Raw genomic sequence first — 23752 nt, forward strand, 5'->3', positions numbered from 1 at the left:
TGACATTTTGAGGTCGAAAAAAATTTTGACTTTTTTTGCCCGAAAAAAACGCCATACTATACTATGACGTTTTTTAAGACATTTTGAGGTCGAAAAAAATTTGACTTTTTTTGGCCGAAAAAAACGCCATACTATACTATGACGTTTTTTATGACATTTTGAGGTCGAAAAAAATTTTGACTTTTTTTGGCCGATTTTGACGCCATACTATACTATGACGTTTTTCATGACATTTTGAGGTCGAAAAAATTTTTGACTTTTTTTGGCCGAAAAAAACGCCATACTATACTATGACGTTTTTTATGACATTTTGAGGTCGAAAAAAATTTTGACTTTTTTTGGCCGATTTTGACGCCATACTATACTATGACGTTTTTTAAGACATTTTGAGGTCGAAAAAAATTTTGACTTTTTTTGGCCGAAAAAAACGCCATACTATACTATGACGTTTTTTATGACATTTTGAGGTCGAAAAAAATTTTGACTTTTTTGGGGCGAAAAAAACGCCATACTATACTATGACGTTTTTTATGACATTTTGAGGTCGAAAAAAATTTTGACTTTTTTTGGCCGAAAAAAACGCCATACTATACTATGACGTTTTTTATGACATTTAGAGGTCGAAAAAAATTTTGACTTTTTTTGCCCGATTTTGACGCCATACTATACTATGACGTTTTTTATGACATTTTGAGGTCGAAAAAAATTTTGACTTTTTTTGCCCGATTTTGACGGCATACTATACTATGACGTTTTTTATGACATTTTGAGGTCGAAAAAAATTTTGACTTTTTTTGCCCGAAAAAGACGCCATACTATACTATGACGTTTTTTATGACATTTTGAGGGCGAAAAAATTTTTGACTTTTTTTGGGCGAAAAAAACGCCATACTATACTATGATGTTTTTTATGACATTTTGAGGTCGAAAAAAATTTTGACTTTTTTTGGCCGAAAAAAACGTCATAGTATAGTATGGCGTTTTTTTCGGCCAAAAAAATGACGTTTTTTATGACATTTTGAGGTCGAAAAAAATTTTGACTTTTTTTGGGCGAAAAAAAACGCCATACTATACTATGACGTTTTTTATGACATTTTGAGGTCGAAAAAAAATTTGACTTTTTTTGGCCGAAAAAAACGCCATACTATACTATGACGTTTTTTATGACATTTTGAGGTCGAAAAAAATTTTGACTTTTTTTGGCCAAAAAAAACGCCATACTATACTATGACGTTTTTTATGACATTTTGAGGTCGAAAAATTTTTTGACTTTTTTTGGCCGATTTTGACGCCATACTATACTATGACGTTTTTTATGACATTTTGAGGTCGAAAAAAATTTTGACTTTTTTTGGCCGATTTTGACGCCATACTATACTATGACGTTTTTCATGACATTTTGAGGTCGAAAAAAATTTTGACTTTTTTTGCCCGAAAAAAACGCCATACTATACTATGACGTTTTTTATGACATTTTGAGGTCGAAAAAAATTTTGACTTTTTTTGGCCGATTTTGACGCCATACTATACTATGACGTTTTTTAAGACATTTTGAGGTCGAAAAATATTTTGACTTTTTTTGGCCGAAAAAAACGCCATACTATACTATGACGTTTTTTATGACATTTTGAGGTCGAAAAAAATTTTGACTTTTTTTGCCCGAAAAAAACGCCATACTATACTATGACGTTTTTTATGACATTTTGAGGTCGAAAAATTTTTTGACTTTTTTTGGCCGATTTTGACGCCATACTATACTATGACGTTTTTTATGACATTTTGAGGTCGAAAAAAATTTTGACTTTTTTTGGCCGATTTTGACGCCATACTATACTATGACGTTTTTCATGACATTTTGAGGTCGAAAAAAATTTTGACTTTTTTTGCCCGAAAAAAACGCCATACTATACTATGACGTTTTTTATGACATTTTGAGGTCGAAAAAAATTTTGACTTTTTTTGGCCGATTTTGACGCCATACTATACTATGATGTTTTTTAAGACATTTTGAGGTCGAAAAATATTTTGACTTTTTTTGGCCGAAAAAAACGCCATACTATACTATGACGTTTTTTATGACATTTTGAGGTCAAAAAAAATTTTGACTTTTTTTGGCCGAAAAAAACGCCATACTATACTATGACGTTTTTTATGACATTTTGAGGTCGAAAAAAATTTTGACTTTTTTTGCCCGAAAAAAACGCCATACTATACTATGACGTTTTTTATGACATTTTGAGCTCGAAAAAAATTTTGACTTTTTTTGCCCGAAAAAAACGCCATACTATACTATGACGTTTTTTAAGACATTTTGAGGTCGAAAAAAATTTTGACTTTTTTTGGCCGAAAAAAACGCCATACTATATGACGTTTTTTATGACATTTTGAGGTCTTAATAAAATATGACTTTATTTGGCCTATTTTGACGCCTTACGGCCGTATGAAATTTTTTATAACATTTTGAGGTCTTACTAAAATATTACTTTTTTCGTCTATTTTCATGCCTTACTATACTATGACGTTTTTCTGACATTTTGCGGTCTTACTAAAATATGACTTTTTTTGACCTGTTTTGACACCTTACTATACTATGACATTTTTTATGACATTTTGAGGTCTTACTAAAAGAGAATATTTATTACAGCATCATGTAAAATTAACAATAATTATAATAATATTAAAGCAAACAGAGCTCTGGTATCGGAATAGTATCCGTATCGGCAGATATCCAAATTCAGGGATCGGGATCGGATCGGAAGTGAAAAAATGAGGATCGGATTGTGAAAATATTCCAAGACCCACGGACTTGAATTTCGGTACACAGATGCATCATGTCCATACGAGAAAAAAAAGTCTCTTGGAGGAAAGTTCTACGATTTACAGGAAGTCTGCCATTTTATCATTTTTATTTTTCATGTAGTTCACTGGAAAGCAGACCAGATGAAGAGGGAGAAATTGATCAGCATACAAAAGAGAACACAATGACATACTTATATTATGCTACACATATACAGCACCAACTGGGGGAGAAGACATGTCTTTTGTACATGTGTATGTCTCTGTATATCTGCAGAGCAGATGAGATTAGGGCTGTTGGAAAGAAGAGAAGATATTGGAGGCATTGGTGCAGTTGGGCTCCTTTTACTTGCAGCCATAAATGTTATATAATGGAAATGCATTCTACATAGATGTGTTAACATGGAGTTTTCATGACAAGCTGTGTAGATTTAGGATTTTGTGTGGATCTTACATCATCAATCTATTAGCAGGCACTGCAGGGAATTGAACCCCACCTTAGTGTACTAGGTGTACCATAACCAGTGCCTTTTGCTTTTTGAAGTTATGTAAAGGTAAAGCAAAACCTATATTTCAACAACATTTCTTAAATATTATGTTATCAACATATCTAGTTAGGAGATATGGCATTCGTGGAAATGCTGTTGTAATGTAGGAAAGAAAACCTTACTTTGAATAATGTATATAACATATATGTACAGTAGGTATTACTGCTATAGAATCAAAGCATGGATTTATGACATATAATCTATAATGTGTTATGTATTTTTGCGTTACTTCTGTGGGTAAGTGGTGATGTACATGATTGTATATGATTTGAAATAGTTCTTTGTTGAAAAAGTAGAGAAAGCAAAGGATTTGGACATGTAAAGAGCACACAAACACAGTAGAAATGTAGAAAATGCACCAGAGCTCTGTTGTGCTCCAGCAATAAAAACACAGTACATATAAAAATATAAGTTCAGAAAAACAGGTAAAAAAGATTGCAACATATCTCTGTTCTGCATCACCAATAGAAATACAGTCAAAATAAGAATATTAATAAGGACAAATGCTAAAAATGGCAGCGCACATCTCTGTTGTGCATGACAAAAAAACTATATAAGTAAAAAAGGCTGCGCCACAGCTTTCTTGTGCACCAGCTATATAAAACAGAGGAAAAATACAAATTTCATTAAAGAAAAAAAGAGATTAAAAAGGCTGCGACACAGCTCTGTTGTGTATCAGTAATAAACACATAGTAGAAATAAATTCTACTAAGATAAGGAAAAAAGGGCTATGATGCACACCTGTGTACATCAACAAGCCACAACCATTGTAAAACTGCTTTTAATCACTAAAACATTCTCAACCTCCATCCACAAATTCTAACCAACACTAAGGTAATTTACAAATAACACACTGTCCATCAAACCAAACTACGTTTTTTACGTTTTACTCTTAACGTGCAACTTTCTTGTAACCACATTACACATGTAGTCACATAAACACAACTCATTCAAAGTACAAATGTCCATTAAAGTTAACCTTTTCATATATATATCCACAGATATATTTAACCAACATCATCCTGGTATTCTTAACATATGTGGCTGAAAATAACACCATTGAAATGTCTACACAAACTCTAAACAACACTAAAGTAATTTACAAATAACACACTGTCCATTAAACCAAATTACAGAAAATTCCGGACTATTGAGCGCACCTGAATATAAGCCACACCCACTAAATTTAAAAAGAAAAAAAAAAAGTACATATAGGCCTATAGGCCACACTTGACTATAAGCCGCAGGTGTCTACGTTGTAAAGTGAGATATTTACACAGAAAGCTGGTACACCAAAAGATTTTTTAACTTTTGATTAAATAAATGTTTTTTCCCAACAGTGCCTCTAACATGGCAGTAACACGACTGGTTTTAAAAAAAAAAACAAAAAAAAAAAAAAACAAAACAAAAAAACAAAAGAAAAGTCATTGATGCTATCTTCCTCTGACTCCTGCGCAGTAAAACCACTATAGTCTTTTTCAGTGTCGGAAGTGAACAGCCTCAGAATTACCTTGTCACACACTGTCTCAGTCTCTCTTTCATTGGCGCAGCAAGGGCGGCTTTGGACCGGCCTGAGATCAGAGGATCGAAACCCACAACCCTCCGCCTCACAGCCCTCTGCCCCAGCGTCTCTAGTGCATGTGCATGCTTGTGTGTGTGTTTCGTTCACTTGGTGTGGGTAAAATGCAGAGAGTAATTTCTCCAGGAGGAATTGATAAAGTAATTAAAATTAAAAATTAAAAAAATTGTTGTCATCGTTCTCTCTCGTTAACCCGTAAAAATCTATAAATTAGCCGCCTCATTGTTTAAGCCGCAGGGTTCAAAGCGTGAGGAAAAAAGTAGCGGCTTATAGTCAGGAAATTACGGTACATGTTTCCTCTGCACAGATAATCTTCACACTCTCAACTCATTTATACTCATATGGTGATACACTCATAGCGCCCCCTGCTGGGAGGGGGCCATGTCTTTTCTGTTGCTGTATACTGCTGTGCTTCTCTGGGGAGAAGAGCAGGAGAGAGGAGAGTACATAAGAAGACTCTTGCGCGTGGCTGTGCTGGCTGCGACTCCCGCGGCTCCCGAGGGCCCGCCCATCGCTGCTTGCAGCTTTAATTTGATTTGCAGTCACAATTTGATGCTTCAACAAAGTTATATATATATGTAATCAGTTTAAATAAAGAATACCAGCTATGCATGGACCTTTTCTTTGTATTTAAAGAATATGAAAACAGTGCAGTAAATTAAGATACTGCTACAGTGAAAAAAAATTCCATTGTAAAATGTTAGTAAAAAGGATTTTTTTTCTGCCTACTCAAAACAATGCTTTCATAGGTTTTATTGTGGAAAATAGAAAAGTACTTACAGCGAAGGCATGTGGAGGAGTTTCCAAGGCAGGGGTTAATTACACACTCATGCACAATTACCATACAGTCCATAACTATCACACTGAGCAGTTTTATTGCTCTACAGCTCCTCAGTTACCTTCGTAGTATCGTGCAACCTCATTTAAAGCATTAACTGTTTTACTGGCATGAACATTATAAATGTATTTGGCGTTACAACAGAGTTAAATGCACTGCAAAAAGTGAACATATATCAAACAATATAAAAATACTATAAAGTAACCAGCAAGTATGACTTTGTTTTTGCATAACATCAAAAAGGAAACACTCCCTGTGAAGCTCTAAACAGCTCAGTACTTCCCCCTGAGCGTACGAGGGGTGGGGACGGGGCTAGGAGGTGGAGACTGTTGACGAGACCGCAAGATCCGTGAGTAAGGGGTCACATTTGCTTCCTCAACTGCCCGAGGGTTGTATTTACGTGTTGGAGTGCGTGTCGGGAACAGAGACTGGAAAAAGGGCCGTTTCTGTGGGGGCCGGTTTTCAGCATCGCCTGCTGCGGCAGCCCCACAGCCCCTCTTCTTACACGAACCTGGTGTGGTAGAGACAGAAAAGCCAGAAGGGGGCAGCTGAGGCCGTGTGGCCTGTGTCTGAGCCAGGGCTTCTGCTTTCCGCCTTAATTCGGCTTTGACCATCATCAGGCCATTCTGGAGCTCCACCAGGATCTGGTCCTAAGAAGAAGTCAGTCAACAGGGTTAGACAAGACCACAGAGGGGGCAGTGAAGGTGAAGGATAAAGTTTGGAGCTTCAGTGACAGAGTGTGAGGTAAAATGCAGCTCTTTAACATGCTTTAGCACTTATCACCTGGTAAAGATGTTAGAAACCTAGATTTAGTTTGAAAGCTGGCTGTGCATTGAGATTGTTAGAGAAGAAGAGTAGAGGGAGAGAAAAACAAAGAATTTTAAATTGAGAGTTGCACTGTCAACAAACAGACGCTGCTTTAAAATTCTATTAATTGCAGCTTTCCTAAAGTTAGAGCATCCATAATTGGCATCAAAAGGGAGGAAAAACAGAATTACTGTCAAAACTCTGCCCTCACTGAAATTTTAAACGCAGGCATTACAGGGACAGTAGTAAATCACTTTCAATGATTCTTCAGATGAGCTTTAGGGACTGTTGCTTTACATCTGCAGCAGAGCAATAACTTTTTTATATTCCAATTTGAGGTCTTATCCTAACAAAATGATAAACGAGACCTTTAATGAATAAATTTAATTTACAACCGAAGTAATTTAATTTTGCCAACTAACAATTTATTGACATTTGACATGATAATTATTGTTTGTGCAGAATTGTTTTAGTTGAATGTTTTTGGGCGCCTTTTCTCAGAACACAGAAGATAAAGCACCCTGGCTAAATGTTAAGATAAGTTTATTACAATAATATAGATTGCATAGTTTAATGTCATTCATATCTGTGCTTGTACCTGTTTGGCAAGTGTCTCATCTGCAGCAGTCAATGCCTGGCGCAGCCGTTCCCCTCCTGTGTTGCGACAACAGGCTCGTTCACCGGACTGCAGGTCCACCCCCAGCCTCTGCAAATCCAGACGCAGTTGACGCAGGTTCTGTGAGGAAAGAGTCCAAATTTTAGTCTTTTTCAGGGTGAAGACTCACATGCAGGAAAAACAAAAGTTAGTTTATTATGGTGCAGCAGTAACTGACCCTTTGGCCTTCTTCCAGCTTGCGGTCAGCAGCACCACTGAGGGTGCCCGCTGAGCCCGGCACTTCTAGCTGCATCTTTAGCTTTGTCAGCTCTGTATAGATAAACAGAACAAGACAGTCAACTACCATTAACAATATCCTAACACCAACACAAAGCAGCTTTCCGGTCAGACTGTACCTTGCGTCTTTGTGGACAGCTCAGCGCGGCACTGGTCGAGCTCAGCGCGAAGTCGGCCCAGTTCTGTCTGAGAGGTGAGGCGCTGAGAACGTCGAAGCCCGTCTCCCTGTGGCACCAAAGTGGGGACAGCCTCAGCTCCTTTGTTTTGCTCGAGGGCAGCAGACAAAGCTTCAATCTCCTGATCACGCTCCTAAGAGAAACGATGAAAAGAAGCGACAGATTCAAATATCTGAGCACAGATACAGCAGCATTACGAACAGTGCATGAATGCATTATGGGTACTCACTGCATTTGGGAAATATCTCATTTAACTTTCACAGATGTGTTTATTGAAACAAAGTGTCTGAAAGTGATGCAAACAGCAAAAGTTGATTATGAACTCTCACCTTCAGCTCCTGGCTGTAGAATTTCTTCAGATGTTTCTGCAGGTTAGTTATCTTGTCCTCGTACCTCTCTTCAATTAGAGCCCTCTCTGCCTCCAATGTCTCGCTATCGGGTAAAAACACATCACAACTTAATACTGGTATTCACCTCAAAGTCCAACATTTAATTAACATTTCAATTTTATGATTTCCTATAGAGTGAACTTTAAAATAGTTTCATAAATAACACTATGTTCTAATCAGGTTACATAACTACACCATCAATAGCAAGTTCATCAAGAGGGAACTGTTAGTTTCACACTGAAACCACTGCAAGACTTTCAAACCAGCATTTTCATTTAAACAAACCACACACACCTGAAGCCCTCCTGCATCCCAGAGATGACCTCCATCATCTCAGAGACCACCTGCTCTCTCACATTTGCCTCAAGAACCTCTTTCTCTTCCCGTTGGCGCCGCACCTCTCTCTTCAGAACATCGATGGCCTGCAGTAAAGCCTAAATAAAATAGAGTCAGCGTTAGGGATAGGGATGCACCGATCCACATTTTTTCACTTCCGATCCGATCCCGATCCCTGAATTTGGATATCAGCCGATACCGATACTATTCCGATACCAGAGCTCTGTTTGCTTTAATATTATTATCATTATTGTTAATTTTACATGATGCTGTAATAAATCTTCTCTACATCAAGTATGATATGTATGAATGTATGCATGTATGTCCCAAAAGGCAACTTGAGGTATAAGGTCAGAAAAGAAAGTAAAAAAAAACAACAACAAAAAACAGGAAATCCTGTTAACAGTCAATATTTATTAAATTCAAGACAGATACCCATAAAGGGTAACCTTCTTTTAGACTACCCCTCTCCAAATAAAATAGAAATAAAAAGGGCTACTTGATCTGATCAGCACAAATTATTAAGTATACTGGCTCTTGTAGCAGCGACAAATCAAGGTTTTTCAAATCTCAAATATCCTGAGGGGCGGAAGCTCACTCATGGTTCATTTTCTTCCTGCTGTACCTAGAAGGGACATAAGCTACTTATTACAACTTGTAGTTCGCGACGGAGCCTCCGCCCTTGGTACAACGGCATTGCAAACGTTGCAAACATTGCACGTTGTTGTCTTGCTTTGTAGTGTTTTTAGTGCAAAATATCTCCACACAGTGGACATGTTGTGCTGAAATGTTGGTTAGCCACGGTGCTGCTCAATGCTCGTCTGCTAGCTGGCTGCAAACTGTGGAATGGATTTCCTGAACGGCGGCGTGTCTCATTACTCCGTGTCACATTGAGCCACGCCTCCGTTCAGGAAATCCATTCCACATTTTGCAGCCAGTTAGCAGAGCAGCCGGCAGGGAATCACTTGTGGAGTCATTTCAGCAGACAACATTAAAGCACAAGAAATTTCCGATCCGTGAAATATGTTGGTATCAGAACCCGATACCGATAATGGATCGGATCGACCCCATCCCTAGTTATGGCACTGCACAAGTCTTTTCAAGACATTTTAAATGCCCTGTTTACACTCTCACTGTCTGAGTTGTTACTGGTTTTAGATGATCTTAAGTGACATTTACTGCAAGTTAAGAAAAATGGTTTTTGAAGTGGTCGTAGAAATTTAAAAAAAAAATGGTAGAGGACGCTACCTCAGTATTTAACATGGTGATGTCTCCATCTTCAACGTCACTCTCATCCTCTTCTTCTTCCAGCACTGTTCTTTCGTTACCGTGCCCTGCTGGCTCATTCAGTAGAGACAGGATGTAGGCCACTCTGGTCTTTGTGGATGGGCCATGGACCAGCTGAAATGATATGAAGGGGTATTTTATTTGTCATTGGTCTTATCCCTAAATCTGTCACTCTAAGAATCACAGAAGTTATACAAGATATACAAGAGTGTTTCTTACTTGGGTAGCAATGGCAGAGAATTTAAGGGCTTGGAGAGTCTCGTCGTAGACGGAGGCACATGGGTTGATGTTGACCACCATGCTGGAGGTTCCTCGGCCACAGAAGAAACCCTGCAGGACCCGGGTCAGTTTACTGTCCCTGAATGGCACCACCTGAGGGGGTCGTGATCTGTGGATGCATTCGACAGATTTCAAAATACAACTTTCCAAACAAATCTCATCCAAATATATCATATGATGAAAAGGAAAAAAAAGTGTTTGTGTGACAAAATAATCTCTAAACTCACAGGTTCACTGAGTAGATTGCTAGAGAAGTTATATATGGTTCCATGATTTACTACACCATCACTGGCACATAAAAATGTTAAAGATGATCACTAGTGGTGTGTCTTCACTCAAAGTTACGGTTAAAGACGTACTTGTTGTTCTGGTTGTGCCTCAGAGCTGCAATACAGCGGCCCAGTGTTAAAAGTGAGGTGTTGATGTTGTTGGCCTCCTTCATCCTCTCGCCATTACGCTGCTCTTTACAGCGTTCAGACCCAGCCAGATCACACACAGTCAGTCTAAAAAGGAGACACAGGACTGTTTTTACACGTTTACAAACTCCAAATATAACAAAGTCAAAGTCAACCAAAATGGAAATCAGGGTTTCTGCAGGGCTTCCTAAGTTAATTTCAATATGTTTTGAATTTTTTTTTTTTTTTTGTGATTTAATGCAATAATTCTTAGTAATATCATTAATTTACTATTCGACACGGCCTGGATAAGCAGCAGAAAATGGTTGGATTAACCAACAAAAAAATAACCAATTAATATAAAGTTTACAAATGACTTTCACATAAGATCAGAGGTCTAGAATAATAGTACTTGGAATTTAGGGACAAGGGACAGCTTTTGCAAAAATCACATTCACAAACATTTTATAGCTAACACTGCTCCCTATGATGGGCTACAAGGAATATTTAAGACCTTTGTTCAATAGATTTAAGACTGTTTTGGGGAAGCGGAAATCAATAGTTTTTAAGACTTCAAGACCTGCAGACACCCTGTGAAATTTACGGACATTTGAGTATTTAACGTACTCGCTGATGTGCATGGCCTGGCCTGAAACTGCCTCTGGATGGATGTGCAGGACACGGATGGAGAAGATGCTGTGACTGAGTAGGTGATAAATTGACGATCAGAGATGTTTTAAGAGCAGGTCAAACAATCCATAAAAATATTAATCAAAATAAGGTTTTTAAACGGCAAATGTTCAATGTGCTCCTACCTGCGGCTGGAGTTTTGGTTGAGGTGAGTGCTGGCGAAGCTCTGGTTCCGACGTCCGGCCTTCAGAATCTTCCATGCCTCCTCAGCACTGCGGACATGGATCCAGGTGAGGTCTGACATAACAAGAAGAGGCAAAAAGTTATATTCATACAATATGAAAAGCAGCAGCAGGAGCAAGAAAACATGTTATATATTGCTATATATTATTCCAGTGACTGAGTCAGTCTACCTTTCACGTAGGGGTTGCCCTGCTTGTCGTCACTAAGCCGCAGTGTGACTCTTTTTCTGGGCTGCAGGGAGGGTGAAGCATCCAGCAGATCATACAGGAACTCGTTGTAGATCTCATAGAAAGACACCCAGATAGAGAACTGCACCCCTTCCTCCAGGTCGTCCTCTCCACTGTTTGAAAGGCTGTCTGGCTCCAGACAAACACTGTCAATGTCTATGGAGACAGTAAAAAAAAAAAAAAAATCACACTATTGAACTATTTCAAAACACGATTAAACACTTTTCAGAATCTGATCTGACACAGTAGTACACTACCGCATCTTTATGAAGATGACATTCAATTACTTTTCATTTGAATTTGGACTATGTCCAACCCAACACCCTGACTGTCCTCCTCACCTTCCAGCGGACTGGCAATGTTACTTGTGGAGGAGAGTCCTCCAATGCCGCTGTCCCAGATCGTAGAGGTACCACCTCGACGAAAGGTCATATTCTCATCCTGTAACGCACAAGAGGAGTTCATCAGCCTATGTCCTTGCAAAAAGATGTTCAAATTCCTTATGAGTAGTGCGGTTACCCAGATCAGCCAATATAAGGTGAAAAGAACCTAGATATGAAACATTAACACTAAGACTTTAAAAAACAAAAATGGCCCAATGAAATAGCATTGGGATTGTAATTGTCTTTCACTGTTTTATGTGTAGCTTGTTTATGTAACAGGTGCTGGAGATCTTTATTTGAGATTTCCATACCCAAGTTCAGGGTGAGTTTAAGTTAAAGATGAAGATTAAGTTAAAAATGTTGCTTTGCATTATGAGAAAATGCCAGGATTATTATCTAAATATAAAAAATACATTATTCACATATAGTTGACATAAAGCAATAGACACAGCCTGGAACACATTGTAACAACAAAGAAATTGTATTTTTTTTTATTTCATAAGACCTTTGTGACCTTAAGTGGCTCTGTTTACCTCTTTGAGCAGAGAGTTTCTGCGGATTTCCTCCACCTTGACCTCACTGGGTTCAAGCTGTCTCACATCCTGATACATCACAGGCTTCAGGTCCATGGCACCATAGAGACGACCCTGCAGTTTCCTGAACAGAGACGCTAGAGCTCGGGGCAGGAGGCCAGCCTCTCGACCACTGCCTGTAAGCCAAAGCACAAACAAACCCATTTCACAGCTTTGTAAACTCTAACATTGCAACCAAACCTGGGCCTTATACTGATGTGTCTGAAGTGGTATTATTAATACGAGAATAAAACCTCACCCTGAATGGTGTACGTTTTTCCAGAATTGGTGACACCATAAGTGTAGAGGAGTCTGTTTTCGCCCTGAAGAACGTCTTTCACCATCTTTTTCATCGTGCACTCATAAAACTGCTGCTGCGTGGTCTCTGGTCCAAAGATCTATGAAAAACGGATGATAGATTAAAAAACAACAACAACAAAAAACATCAGTATGTGATACATAAATATTATTTTTACTCTAGCATCCTTGTTGTTTATTACTGACATTGGCTACTAGTCACACCCATCAGCCAACAAATGTCATTCAGCAGTATTAATAAAAAAAGCCTGTTTGGAATATTATTCACTTCCACTCAGGTCATCACTGCCTTTTTTTTAATATTAAATCTGGTCAACAACCAATCGCATGCACATTATGTAAACACTGAGCACCACTGTACCTTAGAGAAACTGAACTTGTGCATGCTTTGGGTGATGCCCCTCTCCGCCATTCTCATGTTCTGAGACTCCTTTGGAGCCTTGAGCAGCAGAGTCTCTTCATCTTGGACAGCAACACAACCCTAAAAGAAGAGTGAACATTCAGCACAATGAACATGTTTACTACAACCAATGAATGCACTTTATTTACAAAAAGATCTCAGTTTATCAGTTAGTACACATGCAGAGTAACTGAATTCATTGCAGATACCTGAATGGTGACATTTGATTCTGCAACTGAAAACCTTACCTCTTCTTCCCCCCTCTCTCTCTCCATCCCAGTGAGTGGCCGGATGCGCATATAAACCTTCACTCTCTCAGTATTTCCTTCACCACCACTTCCTTGTCTCACCAATCCAGGTTTCACTGCCATTTTCTAGACACAGAAATTTAAAGCATCTTTGATGGCTTGTAGCTGGTATGGTTTTGTTTGATCGTCAGAATATACACAATGTGTCTTGGTGAGAAATGTGGAATGTAAACAACTCTCATTTGTACAGTGAAAACTACACTAAGTACATTACAGAGACATTCACACAAAGCATACTTCTGTCAACTCTCACCGGTTCTGCAACGGACAGCCGGGGGTCCAGGCCAGGGGAAATGACAGAGATCTCAGGTAGCCGTGGTCTGGCCAGGCCTCCATACTCTGCTGCCGTAGACTCAAACACAGCTATTTCCTCCTCCTCGTCGGAGGGGCATCCACATGGGGAGGACAAAGTCAGCGCCATGCTTACCTGTTGCAAGAAGACAAATCTTGATGAAAATGATGTAATCACAACATACTTCAAACTTAGCTATGAATGATTAAACTCCATGTCAAACGCTATTTTGTGATGCCCTTTTGCATTAGGACACAATATGAAGAAACTGAGAACATAAATACAAATAGGACTCAATAAGACCTGTCTTAATTGCTCTGTTACACTTTAATAGGCTGTAGGCAGCACCTCACTGTAGGGGAGGATTAGTCAAAATAAGGGTGTGTCATGAGACAAGCTGAGAAAACACACAGAAACTGCATGCCCTTCAAAGCCAAATAGTACCTGCCTGAGAAGTCAAACAGGAAAAGTGTTTCACAGGCTATCACCTGTCCTGACAGGGTTAGCATTGGTGCAGAAAATTTAACCACTGAAATCTATAAAAATGTTAATGAATCTTTTTTTTTTTTAAACTGAAGCGACATGTTCCGATTAGATAAATGTCCTTCAACGTATTTACAACTTATGTAGGGCACAGCAAGTTTTTCAAGATTACAATGACAACTTCTATGTAGGTTTTATGCAGCTAAGGATATGTGTCCCTCAGTTACTTGAAACATGATAAATAGAGAACACACACATTTCAACAGGAGATCAGTGCGTGAATACATATGATTAACGCTGTGTATTAACGTATACAATAAGCTGTATCGTTATTTCACCAAACACTAGAATAATAAAACCCTTTTCTATCATCTATCATCATGGTGTATTATTATACAGCTTTACAGCGACTGATAGCTTTATTGTTGTTTAGCATGGAATGACCCATCTTTAAGCAAAAGTTGATTTAACTTACCTCGAGGGTCCAAAGTGCACCTGGTTTCCACTGACTAAATGTTCTTAAGTAACCGAGTAAATCGCCTAAACTCAAGTACTTGACTGAAACTGGATCAAAACTGCATTAAATCAAGCATCAAACTACCTGTGACTGACTAACTCTCTGAGCCTCAGCTGAGTAATTTTACCCGACAGCGTTTGGCTTTTTGAACAATGCGCTTCCTCTTCAGAGCGAGTCAGCGATTGGCTAAAGCACCCAGCTGTCTGCCCTGTGATTGGCTAGCATAGGCTCAACACGGTGGGCTGTGTAAACTGTGCCTACTTGAACTGGGGTGCCTTTCGTGAGTTCCTATCACGTGTTGTAAACATCGACTGTTTCAAAAAAAAAAAAAAAACAACGGCATTTTATACAAAAAAAAAAAAAAGAAAGAAAGAAATGTGTAGGAAGTAACAACGTTCTCTTATGGATTTTAATACATTGGAAATACTTGGAAAAAAGAAAGCTAATAAGAAAGAAAGCGTTGGAGGAGGAAAGTCATTATTCTATGTGAAACGTACAAAGTACGGAGGCCGAGAGAGCCCAACACATGGGAATGGACAACACACAAGCAAATTAAGAAAACATGTTTTACAATTGACAACACAAGCACTGCAAATATACCACACAAGCTGCACTGTGCAGAACTCTCTTGGCCACCAATAAATAAATAAATAACAGAAGAAGAAGACTTGCTTACCCAAAACCCAAAACTTACAATGTCATGTTTATTTCACCTGCATAACACAAAAATTGTGACATTTTCCATGATAATAGAAGGTAATACAAACACAGCAGTAGGCTACATGGGAGTTAGGTGCAGCAGGTAACAAAAGAAATCATTGCCACCAGCATTTTACTGTATATAAAAATATGAGACATTTAAACCACATAACTGTGGAATAACTGAGTAATCATGACACCTATAAAGGAAATGTAGGAAACTTAAATACTATAGTTTATTTGACAGAATGTGAGATATTGATTACAAAATAATTCATTACACATTGCAAGAGCCATATTTATTTACAGAATCTACTTCCTCACACAAAGTCCTAACTATAAGAGGTACTTGAATAGTGGCACTTTATCATGGGGCATTATTCTTTATAAAATCTTGCACATTCCTGGACTGTGATTTATCAATGCATTCATCAAAATTAAAGCACAATCTTACATGCCTTATGTATACAAGTGTGGTTTAATGACAGTTTTTAATTATCAAAAGTCCAAAGTCTAAATATTCTTTCCTAGACATTAGAGATCAGAGGTCAGAGGTCATGGCTGAAATTTCTTTTTTTAATTTTTCATTTTTTAAAAACTTTCTAGACATGGCTACATTTTTACTGAAACTAAAACTCTTTTTCTTTGTACCCACTGGAATCAGTCAATCAATCTTGACATTGTTTAGCCATCATAATCTTGTCCAGGTTCAGTGTTTTGCGCTATAGTAGTGGTGATGCTGTGAATACTGACTCGGTTCTGTGAATTTTGAAGCCTCTGTTTCTGCACACTGTTCTGAACACCATAACAAAAGTAAATGATTAAACCTGTTGAAAAAAAAAAACACATTTATTTGATGTTTTTTGCACATTTTGTGTAAATTGAAAATGTGCATTTTGAAGTGATATTCTTCTCATACCTACTGCCATCCACACTGCATAGCGGATCCATGTGTCTGATCCGAGTTGAACCATAAGATAGACATTGACAGAGGTGCTGAAAATAGGAAGCAGTGGTACAAGAGGAACCTACACATGTGAAAAGCAGAAACATTATGAAAAAATACTAAATTTTCCTTCTTTAAGACTTTACAGTTGCAATACATAAAATGTTACTGGTTTGCTGTTCTTTTCTTTAAGGAATGATTTAAAGTTATTACTTTTAGTAATGACATTTCACTGGATGAAATAAATTTTAAACAATATAATTACATGTTTTCCCAGAAAACCAGCTCTTAAGATAGATGAGGTATACCATAAAAGCAGCTTTTGCTGTACTTTGTGGTTGCCTCCAGATGATCACAATAGTGAGGACCAGCATCAGTGCGATCACAGAGACAGAAAGTAAACTCCACCACTTGGGGGCCTGCAGAGAGTCTACAACCCCAGATATGAGGAGGCTTAGGAGGACCGCTAAAAAGACTGAGGAAAACAATTTAAGTTGCAATGAATATTAGAAATGGAAATTATTTTTATGCAGTATAACACTTGAGGATGGTGTTAAAAAGATCACTTACTAATAAAAACAGTTAAGACAGACACATTTTTTGATGTCCGTGTGGTGGCTTGTGAAGGAGGATGTAATAGTCCACTAACTGTAAAAGGATCTGGCTTGCTGAAACTTGAATCCTCATTGAGATCTGATTGGTATCTATAAAAATGAAGAAACATAAATAAATATAACCAGGCTTAGGGTTAATTTAACATTTATTACTACATATCGATATGACATAAACAGGGTTCAGTGGGTTTTATTCTTGTTTCTTTGTTATTTCCTGGTTCACATACATTTATGTGAATCCCTGTCTGTAATACTGTTTTTGTGCTATAAATGTTTCCAACACAAACCAGGCCAGTGTAATTTTATTTAACAATCTTGTGTGATTATCTGAAGTAGTTAAACTGAACCATTTAATCCATTTAACTAAAAGTAGTTAAATGGAAATAATGCAGAAGCTGCACTGCATCATTAAGCTGGTATAGAGAAAGTTAATCATACATTTTGACAATAGCACAGAGGAGATTCCAGTTGTGTTAATCTACCTAATTTTAAAACACATTTATCTGTTATTGGAGGCATTTCTTGTTCATATTAAATCTAATCAAGGGGTCCATTCATTCCCAACAGTACCATTATAGGATTATTGTTGCAACCTATATCTATACTCTACTGTTACTCATGAACAGCAGCATTTTCTATAGTCCAACCAGGTTTTTCTTTGCACTCAGAAACCATGAGCTGTTTCACAAACAAATACAGCAACTATCAAGATAACAGTAATAATATCATACGTTTCATTATTGTGAATACTTATGACGACTCGTACCTTAATATGAGGATACATATAGCAACAAGTGTGTAGGCAAAGAGGGTTCCAATCGACATCATGTCAACCAGCGCCTTCAGGTCGAACAGTAACGCCATTATAGCTGAAAAGGCATGAACAATAATAAGAATAACAATTTGCATAAACTTAAAGAATGTCTTCTTACAGTCATTTCAGTAAATTATATTTCAAATCTAACTTCACCCTTGGTCTAAAATTTTTGATTTACAAAATTCATGTAACACTGAGAGAGAGATATTCAGTTTAGACATTTTTTGTGAATAGTTTTTAGGTCATCAACACCTTAATTTTCCTATCAGTAAACTTTATGTAGCTGTAACTTTTAGAGGACATATATGTTTCTACTGTTGTTGTGGAAAGGGCTAACATATCAAGACAGGGTTTAGAGAGAAAGTGTATTTGCAGTTTGAGATGGACTCTGCGCATGAACTCATCAGTTAACACGTAAGCGTTTATTCTGCAGATTTATCCTGTTCTGTACTATACAGCTTGAAAAGGAAAACATTAACCTTTTGTCAAATATTGTCCCTCAACTAAATAAATACATTTAGACGTTTAGAATCAGTGTGGTGTACATGAACCATTTTAGCAGTGAGAATGGGAATGAACACCTAGGGTCAAAACAGGAGGGGATTTTTTTCGGACAAAAACAAAATAGGAACTGACTAAAACCTCCACAAACAAACAGAGAAAAGACTTCAAACTATTAACTATTTGTACTGGAGGATTTACCTGCTACAACCCCTGAAGCCAGTGTTGCTATGACAGGGCTTTGTCTGTCACTCATTTTGCTGAGAGGTCTGAAGAGAAGGCCATCCCTGGCCATGGCAAAGAGAACACGGGGCATCGGGAACATTGATCCCAGTAGACTGTGGGGAAAAAACTCAAAAAACTTCATCAACAAAAATTTTGTCATTTATGCTAATAGCGAGTCCAGTGATCTTCATCTTCATGTAGATCTGTCAGTGTAAATGTAGATATGTCAGTCAATTGTAAACAACACTGTTTCATACCTTGTTGACAGTGCACAGAGGGATCCCACAGCCACTGCATATTTTGCAGGGCCCCAACCGATGTATGTAAAAGCCACAGGCAGTGGGCTGTGAACACTGAGCAAATAGTACGGCATCATAAGAGTCAGGGCAGCAGACACACCGAAATAAGCCAAGAAGCAGATGAGGAGGGACGCCACAATACCGAGTGGAATCGACTTCTGAGGGTTTTGAACCTCCTCTCCTAAAGAAAAACACATTTTAATTTATACTAATTCATTGTGTTTTATATTGTACTATGCCCCTATGTGCACTTACAGTGTGCTGTGTAAATTCAATGTATAATCCAACAATGTATTTACTGTTTACTGTAAACTAATGTAAATAAGACCTCTGTCTACACTCTATTTTCACTTCAGGCTTTCTGTTATTTGCACAGAGAAAACCTGAAACATATCCATTTAACATGTCTATGTTTCAGTTATGTGTCACCCTGGGCTGAAAGTCATTCTGATCCTTTATGTTTTTTTTTTCACTTTCCTTCTGGCTCATAACTGAGAAAGAAATTGTCTTGCAGCACTTCCTGTAAAATTACCTGTTGTAGCAATGCAGTCAAATCCAACAAATGCATAAAAGCAAGTGGCTGCTCCTGCTAATGTTCCCTCAAAGCCAAAAGGGAAAAATCCTCCACTGCCATATTTGGTGGTTTCATTCAGTGATGTGTGGTTTCTGCAAAGAAGAGACACAATGATGTTTGGTCATTCAACAATAATCGACAAAGTGATTGATTATTATGTATTTTAGACCCATATTTTGCCAGGGAAGTCACTTGAATAATTCTTATTGAGAGTAACAGCCTGGAAAATACTTTTTACTAAACACAGCAGTGCAAAAAAACATGGCACAACATTATTAACACTAATGAAGCATTCCTTTTTTTCATTAATGATACATACTCATATCCATTCAATGAATCTTCACCGCTGTACCAGTTGTTGATGTTCCCCTTTATGAAGCCAGAGAGGATAACAAACAGCAACACCAGGATGTTAACTGCTGTGAAAACCTTATTTACGATGGCTGACTCTTTCACACCAAATGCAAGAATCCCTAGAAAGCAAACATACAAAAAATATAAAGTTCATTCTCGCTTTGAACATAGTCAAGCTTTGTTCATCAAAAACAGAAAAACATTCAATACAGATCAAAAGTGTATTTCAAATTGTTATTATTTAATGATTTTCCCCCCATTCATTTTTACACATGAATTACAATAATAAATTAGATTATGAAACTTGCCTGCCAAGAGCATTATGAGGCCAGCTGCAAAGAAGTCTGGGTAGGGAGCTAATCCGGGTAAATCCATCACAGCCTGTTTGCCCAGGGAGCTGGCAATGACATTTCCAATGAGGTCATCGAAGGTCCCGCTCCAGGCTCTGGCTACGCTCGATGTCCCTTAAAAACAGTAAACAAGAAGAAAACACAAAATGAATGAATTCTCATAGATTCACAAATGATTTCTTCTTTTTCTTTTTTCTTTAGACATGGGACTCACAAAATCAAGACAAATTTTATAAGGAAAGAGATTTTTCCCAAGATGACAGTTAAAACATCCATCACTTACTGAAAATGTATTCAAAGAGACATTATCTTTACCTATGACATAAGACAGCAACAGGTTCCAGCCAGTGATAAAAGCCCATATCTCTCCCACAGTCACATAGCAGTAGAGATAGGCAGAGCCAGTCTTGGGAACACGTGCTCCAAATTCAGCATAACACAGTCCTGCAAAAATGGAGGCCACTGCTGCTATCAGGAAAGAGATTATGATACTCGGACCAGCAACGGCTCTGGCCACTTCTCCTGACAGCACATAAACACCGGCCCCCAGTGTGCTGCCAACCCCAAGAGCCAGCAGGTCGAGGGTGGTCAGGCACCGCCGAAAGCTGGACACTTCACCCTCAGGCTCCAGAGGTTTCCTACGCGACAGACTCTGCAGGAACAGCAGAATCTTTGCACCAGACATCCTATCAGTCAAGACATTTTGTGTGGTATTGTTAGGATTGCTCAAGACAAAGCACACAAAAAAATTTTATAGTTGAGGACTGACAAACATATGAAACCATAAAAAAGGTAACAAGATCACTTTTCACATATATTCACTAAGCTACAAGCTCATGCACACACTAACTCACCCTTTATTACTGTACACTTAATATTTTACTGTTTAAATAATGTATTAGTGATTCAGATGAGTCAGAGCTATAGAGCAAACTTCAAGAGGAACTGAACAAACCTTTTATACAAACTGTGGACAGTTTGATGAGATTATTAAAGAAAGACGTCCTTACCTTTTCAGCTGAAGGCAGCAGTGTGTTCGACTGTTTTGATCTGTCGCAGACCACACCATATGTGAGGATAAATCCATCCACTGTGAACTCCTCACAGCTCAACATTTTTGACACATTATGTTACATTTCAGACATACGTGCCATTTCTGAAAAACGTCAGGATCTGAATGATTTGTTTGAGGACACTGCTGGCATGTCAAACAATGTCAGACATTTCACAAAGCAAGTGATAAAACGTTCAGTTTGGCTGTTCCTTCATTCATGTGTGGAGGATATGGTTTGAGGTCCACATACCAGTTTGCCCACATACAAGTTTGCTTTCATTTAGCATCAAAAACTGTGTTTTCTGACATTTGAAATACACAACATAAAATATTGTTTTACATATTATTTTAAGTCTTATTTGTGATTTTGAAAGACAACAAAATCAAACTGTGCAGTCATGCCTGTTATTGCCTTGCATTATTCATTTAAACTAAACACAGAAATCTATTGAGACGTTTATAAAGTACTTTTAGTGTTGTAAAATGCTACTTATTTCTTGTGTGATTTCCACAATACTTTTTAGATTTTTGTTATTTTTGTTTTTCTATTTCAAGCCCAAAAATTAATGTGTGTGGACACGTGTCACCTCTCTTCTCTATTTTCCCAGAACTTTCTTATTGCCCAAGAAAGTAGATTACATAGAATGGCAATGTAGCAACTCTGGGAATTCATTTCAGTAATGTGTAATACATAAAACAAATCCTTCATCTAAATTCTGATCATTGATGTTTTATCACTGGCCTCATCCTCCACATGAGGGCAGTGTTTTCAGCTTTGCCAGCGAACACAGTCTCTGGAAAGCTCTTTCTGAATCTCATGCTGCTGATCAAACAGCTCTAACATACTGAAGTCTGCATTCCAAATTGAGTTTCTTTATTTAATTAAACTCTTTTACTGATGGAAAGAGGCTGGTAATTTTCTTCTTGCTGCACAACAGTTAATTGAAACAAATAAGAAAACTATTAAGGAAATTCCGAGCGCAGACTTTTTATCCTTAACCTTTTTAAGATCTCCCATGTGTCTCATATCTCGTGAACACAGTGTTGGGTTGGGACACAGTTAAGTAAACATGTTGTAAAACGAAATTGTTTTCACTGGAGACATCTGCTCAGCAACAAATTGAAGACTCGTTCATCAGAGCATAAGGAGACAACTAATTGTTTGAGGAACATAATGGTGCAGTCCATTGCTTCTAGGGGTTCCTGGTATCACGCTGCAGCTCTGCTGGTAAAACGACAGATTAAACCGGCCTGAAATACTGATCACTGGGTGTCAAGCACAAGCAGACACAGGCACCAAGAACCTGAGGGGTAGAGAAATTTTTCTGTGTGTCCCAAGAGTACTGAGAGGCATGTATGTGATTTGATTTTTTCACTGATGAAATGAACATGGCTATGTTGCTCTGTGGCACTTTGGACTTGATTTGACATGTTTGAAATTTGATGAGCTTGAATAAAAGTCAGTGGTTTTGATAGAATCACTGATTGTAATTCTTGAAGTATACCATCATAAAACTTGTGCTTAAAGAAGAACTTTTTGTTGGATTTGTAAAAATTCAAACATCTAGATACACAACTTGGAATGAGTACTAATGAAGGGGGCAGACAAAGATAGAAAGTTAACAACCTGTCACTTTTATTGGATATTGTAGATGTTGTCAGTGAAAGTAGTTACAGAACTATAATAAGAAATAGATAATTACAAATTGACGTAACCTCCCCAGCACATTTTCTGCCACTTTAGGTTGTGGTGGCTTTGGCTCAGGAGGAGTGAACTGTGCGTGGACTTCATTAGCTGAAGGAAATGGACTACCCCTTTCTCTGTTAATGATTCATCTGCAGAAAGGTTCAGAAGCTAAAACCATTGTCCAGTAAATTCATTCAGTGTTCTGGATATTTTGGGAAAAGGCTTTAAAATCAGTCTAACGCTACAGATTAACTGCTTCAAGTATATCAAAAAACACACTCAGGCATTCAGGTTGGTAAGTTTGACCCTATGTTATTGTCCATGTTTAACATTTTAATTAGTTTTAATTTGTAAGTTAAAAAGTGCTGAAGAAGTGTTTTAGAGAATTCAGAAATAGTCAGATTACTTTGCAATGTAGCCTATCAATAATTTAAAACAAGATTACAATGACTTTGCTGACAGTACTTTGCTGGGAAATTTTGTGTTTTTCATCTATTTCCATCAGTTTGGAACAAGTGGAATTTACGTAATTTGTATTTTTTATGGTTAGTTATAAAAAGAATACTTATGGAATTTAGGGGATACTAACACTGGATTAGATGATTATATAATTATTTTCTACAGTACTTTTGTTGTAAATATATATATATTTTTTTATTACCAAATGTGTTTTCCATCCAAATTAATGGCAATGATAAATGAAAACAGATTTTACATAGCTGTGCGTCAATAATGGTTAATGTGGCAAACTGTGGCTCTTAAAGGTGTTAGTTACTTCATTATCACAGCTCTGCTCCAGCATTTTTCCAGCAGTATTAGCCAGATGCAGTGAGGCTGCTATGGCTTTTCTCCATGGTGACTGGGTTCACTGGCCACAGCGTGAGACCGAGCATTTGCAGGAAGGAGGGTCATTAGAGTGTGACTTCACTCTCGGCTC

The 23752-nt window shown here is 37.8% G+C and overlaps 2 protein-coding genes across 3 annotated transcripts; both read right to left on the reverse strand.

Annotated features, from left to right (window-relative positions):
- Window positions 1-4379: 4379 nt before the first annotated feature.
- kif20a (kinesin family member 20A) lies at window positions 4380-14807 on the reverse strand. Of its 2 annotated transcripts, XM_041051871.1 has the most exons (20): window positions 14654-14807; window positions 13657-13830; window positions 13344-13469; window positions 13057-13176; window positions 12637-12775; window positions 12339-12514; window positions 11764-11863; window positions 11366-11578; window positions 11138-11249; window positions 10950-11024; window positions 10287-10430; window positions 9868-10036; window positions 9610-9762; window positions 8320-8459; window positions 7966-8068; window positions 7580-7769; window positions 7402-7493; window positions 7167-7304; window positions 6545-6586; window positions 6271-6411 (listed from the first exon to the last, which is right to left on the reverse strand). In XM_041051871.1, the coding sequence occupies exons 2-19, from the start codon at window positions 13822-13824 to the stop codon at window positions 6557-6559; spliced, it is 2388 nt and encodes a 795-aa protein (XP_040907805.1). In that variant the 5' UTR covers window positions 13825-13830; window positions 14654-14807; the 3' UTR covers window positions 6271-6411; window positions 6545-6556. The 2 variants fall into 2 exon arrangements, with proteins under 2 accessions (XP_040907804.1, XP_040907805.1); XM_041051870.1 differs by lacking the exon at window positions 6545-6586 and having other exon boundaries at window positions 4380-6411.
- A 1271-nt stretch (window positions 14808-16078) lies between these two features.
- On the reverse strand, window positions 16079-20765 carry zgc:175280 (cationic amino acid transporter 2 family protein). Its single transcript, XM_041051873.1, has 11 exons — window positions 20390-20765; window positions 20033-20188; window positions 19690-19843; window positions 19329-19462; window positions 18755-18977; window positions 18474-18610; window positions 17721-17823; window positions 16911-17044; window positions 16649-16815; window positions 16314-16422; window positions 16079-16221 (listed from the first exon to the last, which is right to left on the reverse strand). The coding sequence occupies exons 1-11, from the start codon at window positions 20757-20759 to the stop codon at window positions 16079-16081; spliced, it is 1830 nt and encodes a 609-aa protein (XP_040907807.1). The 5' UTR covers window positions 20760-20765.
- Between the last annotated feature and the right edge of the window lie 2987 nt (window positions 20766-23752).

Source organism: Toxotes jaculatrix, chromosome 12 (assembly GCF_017976425.1).
Source record: "Toxotes jaculatrix isolate fToxJac2 chromosome 12, fToxJac2.pri, whole genome shotgun sequence".
NCBI classification, from domain to species: domain Eukaryota; kingdom Metazoa; phylum Chordata; class Actinopteri; family Toxotidae; genus Toxotes; species Toxotes jaculatrix.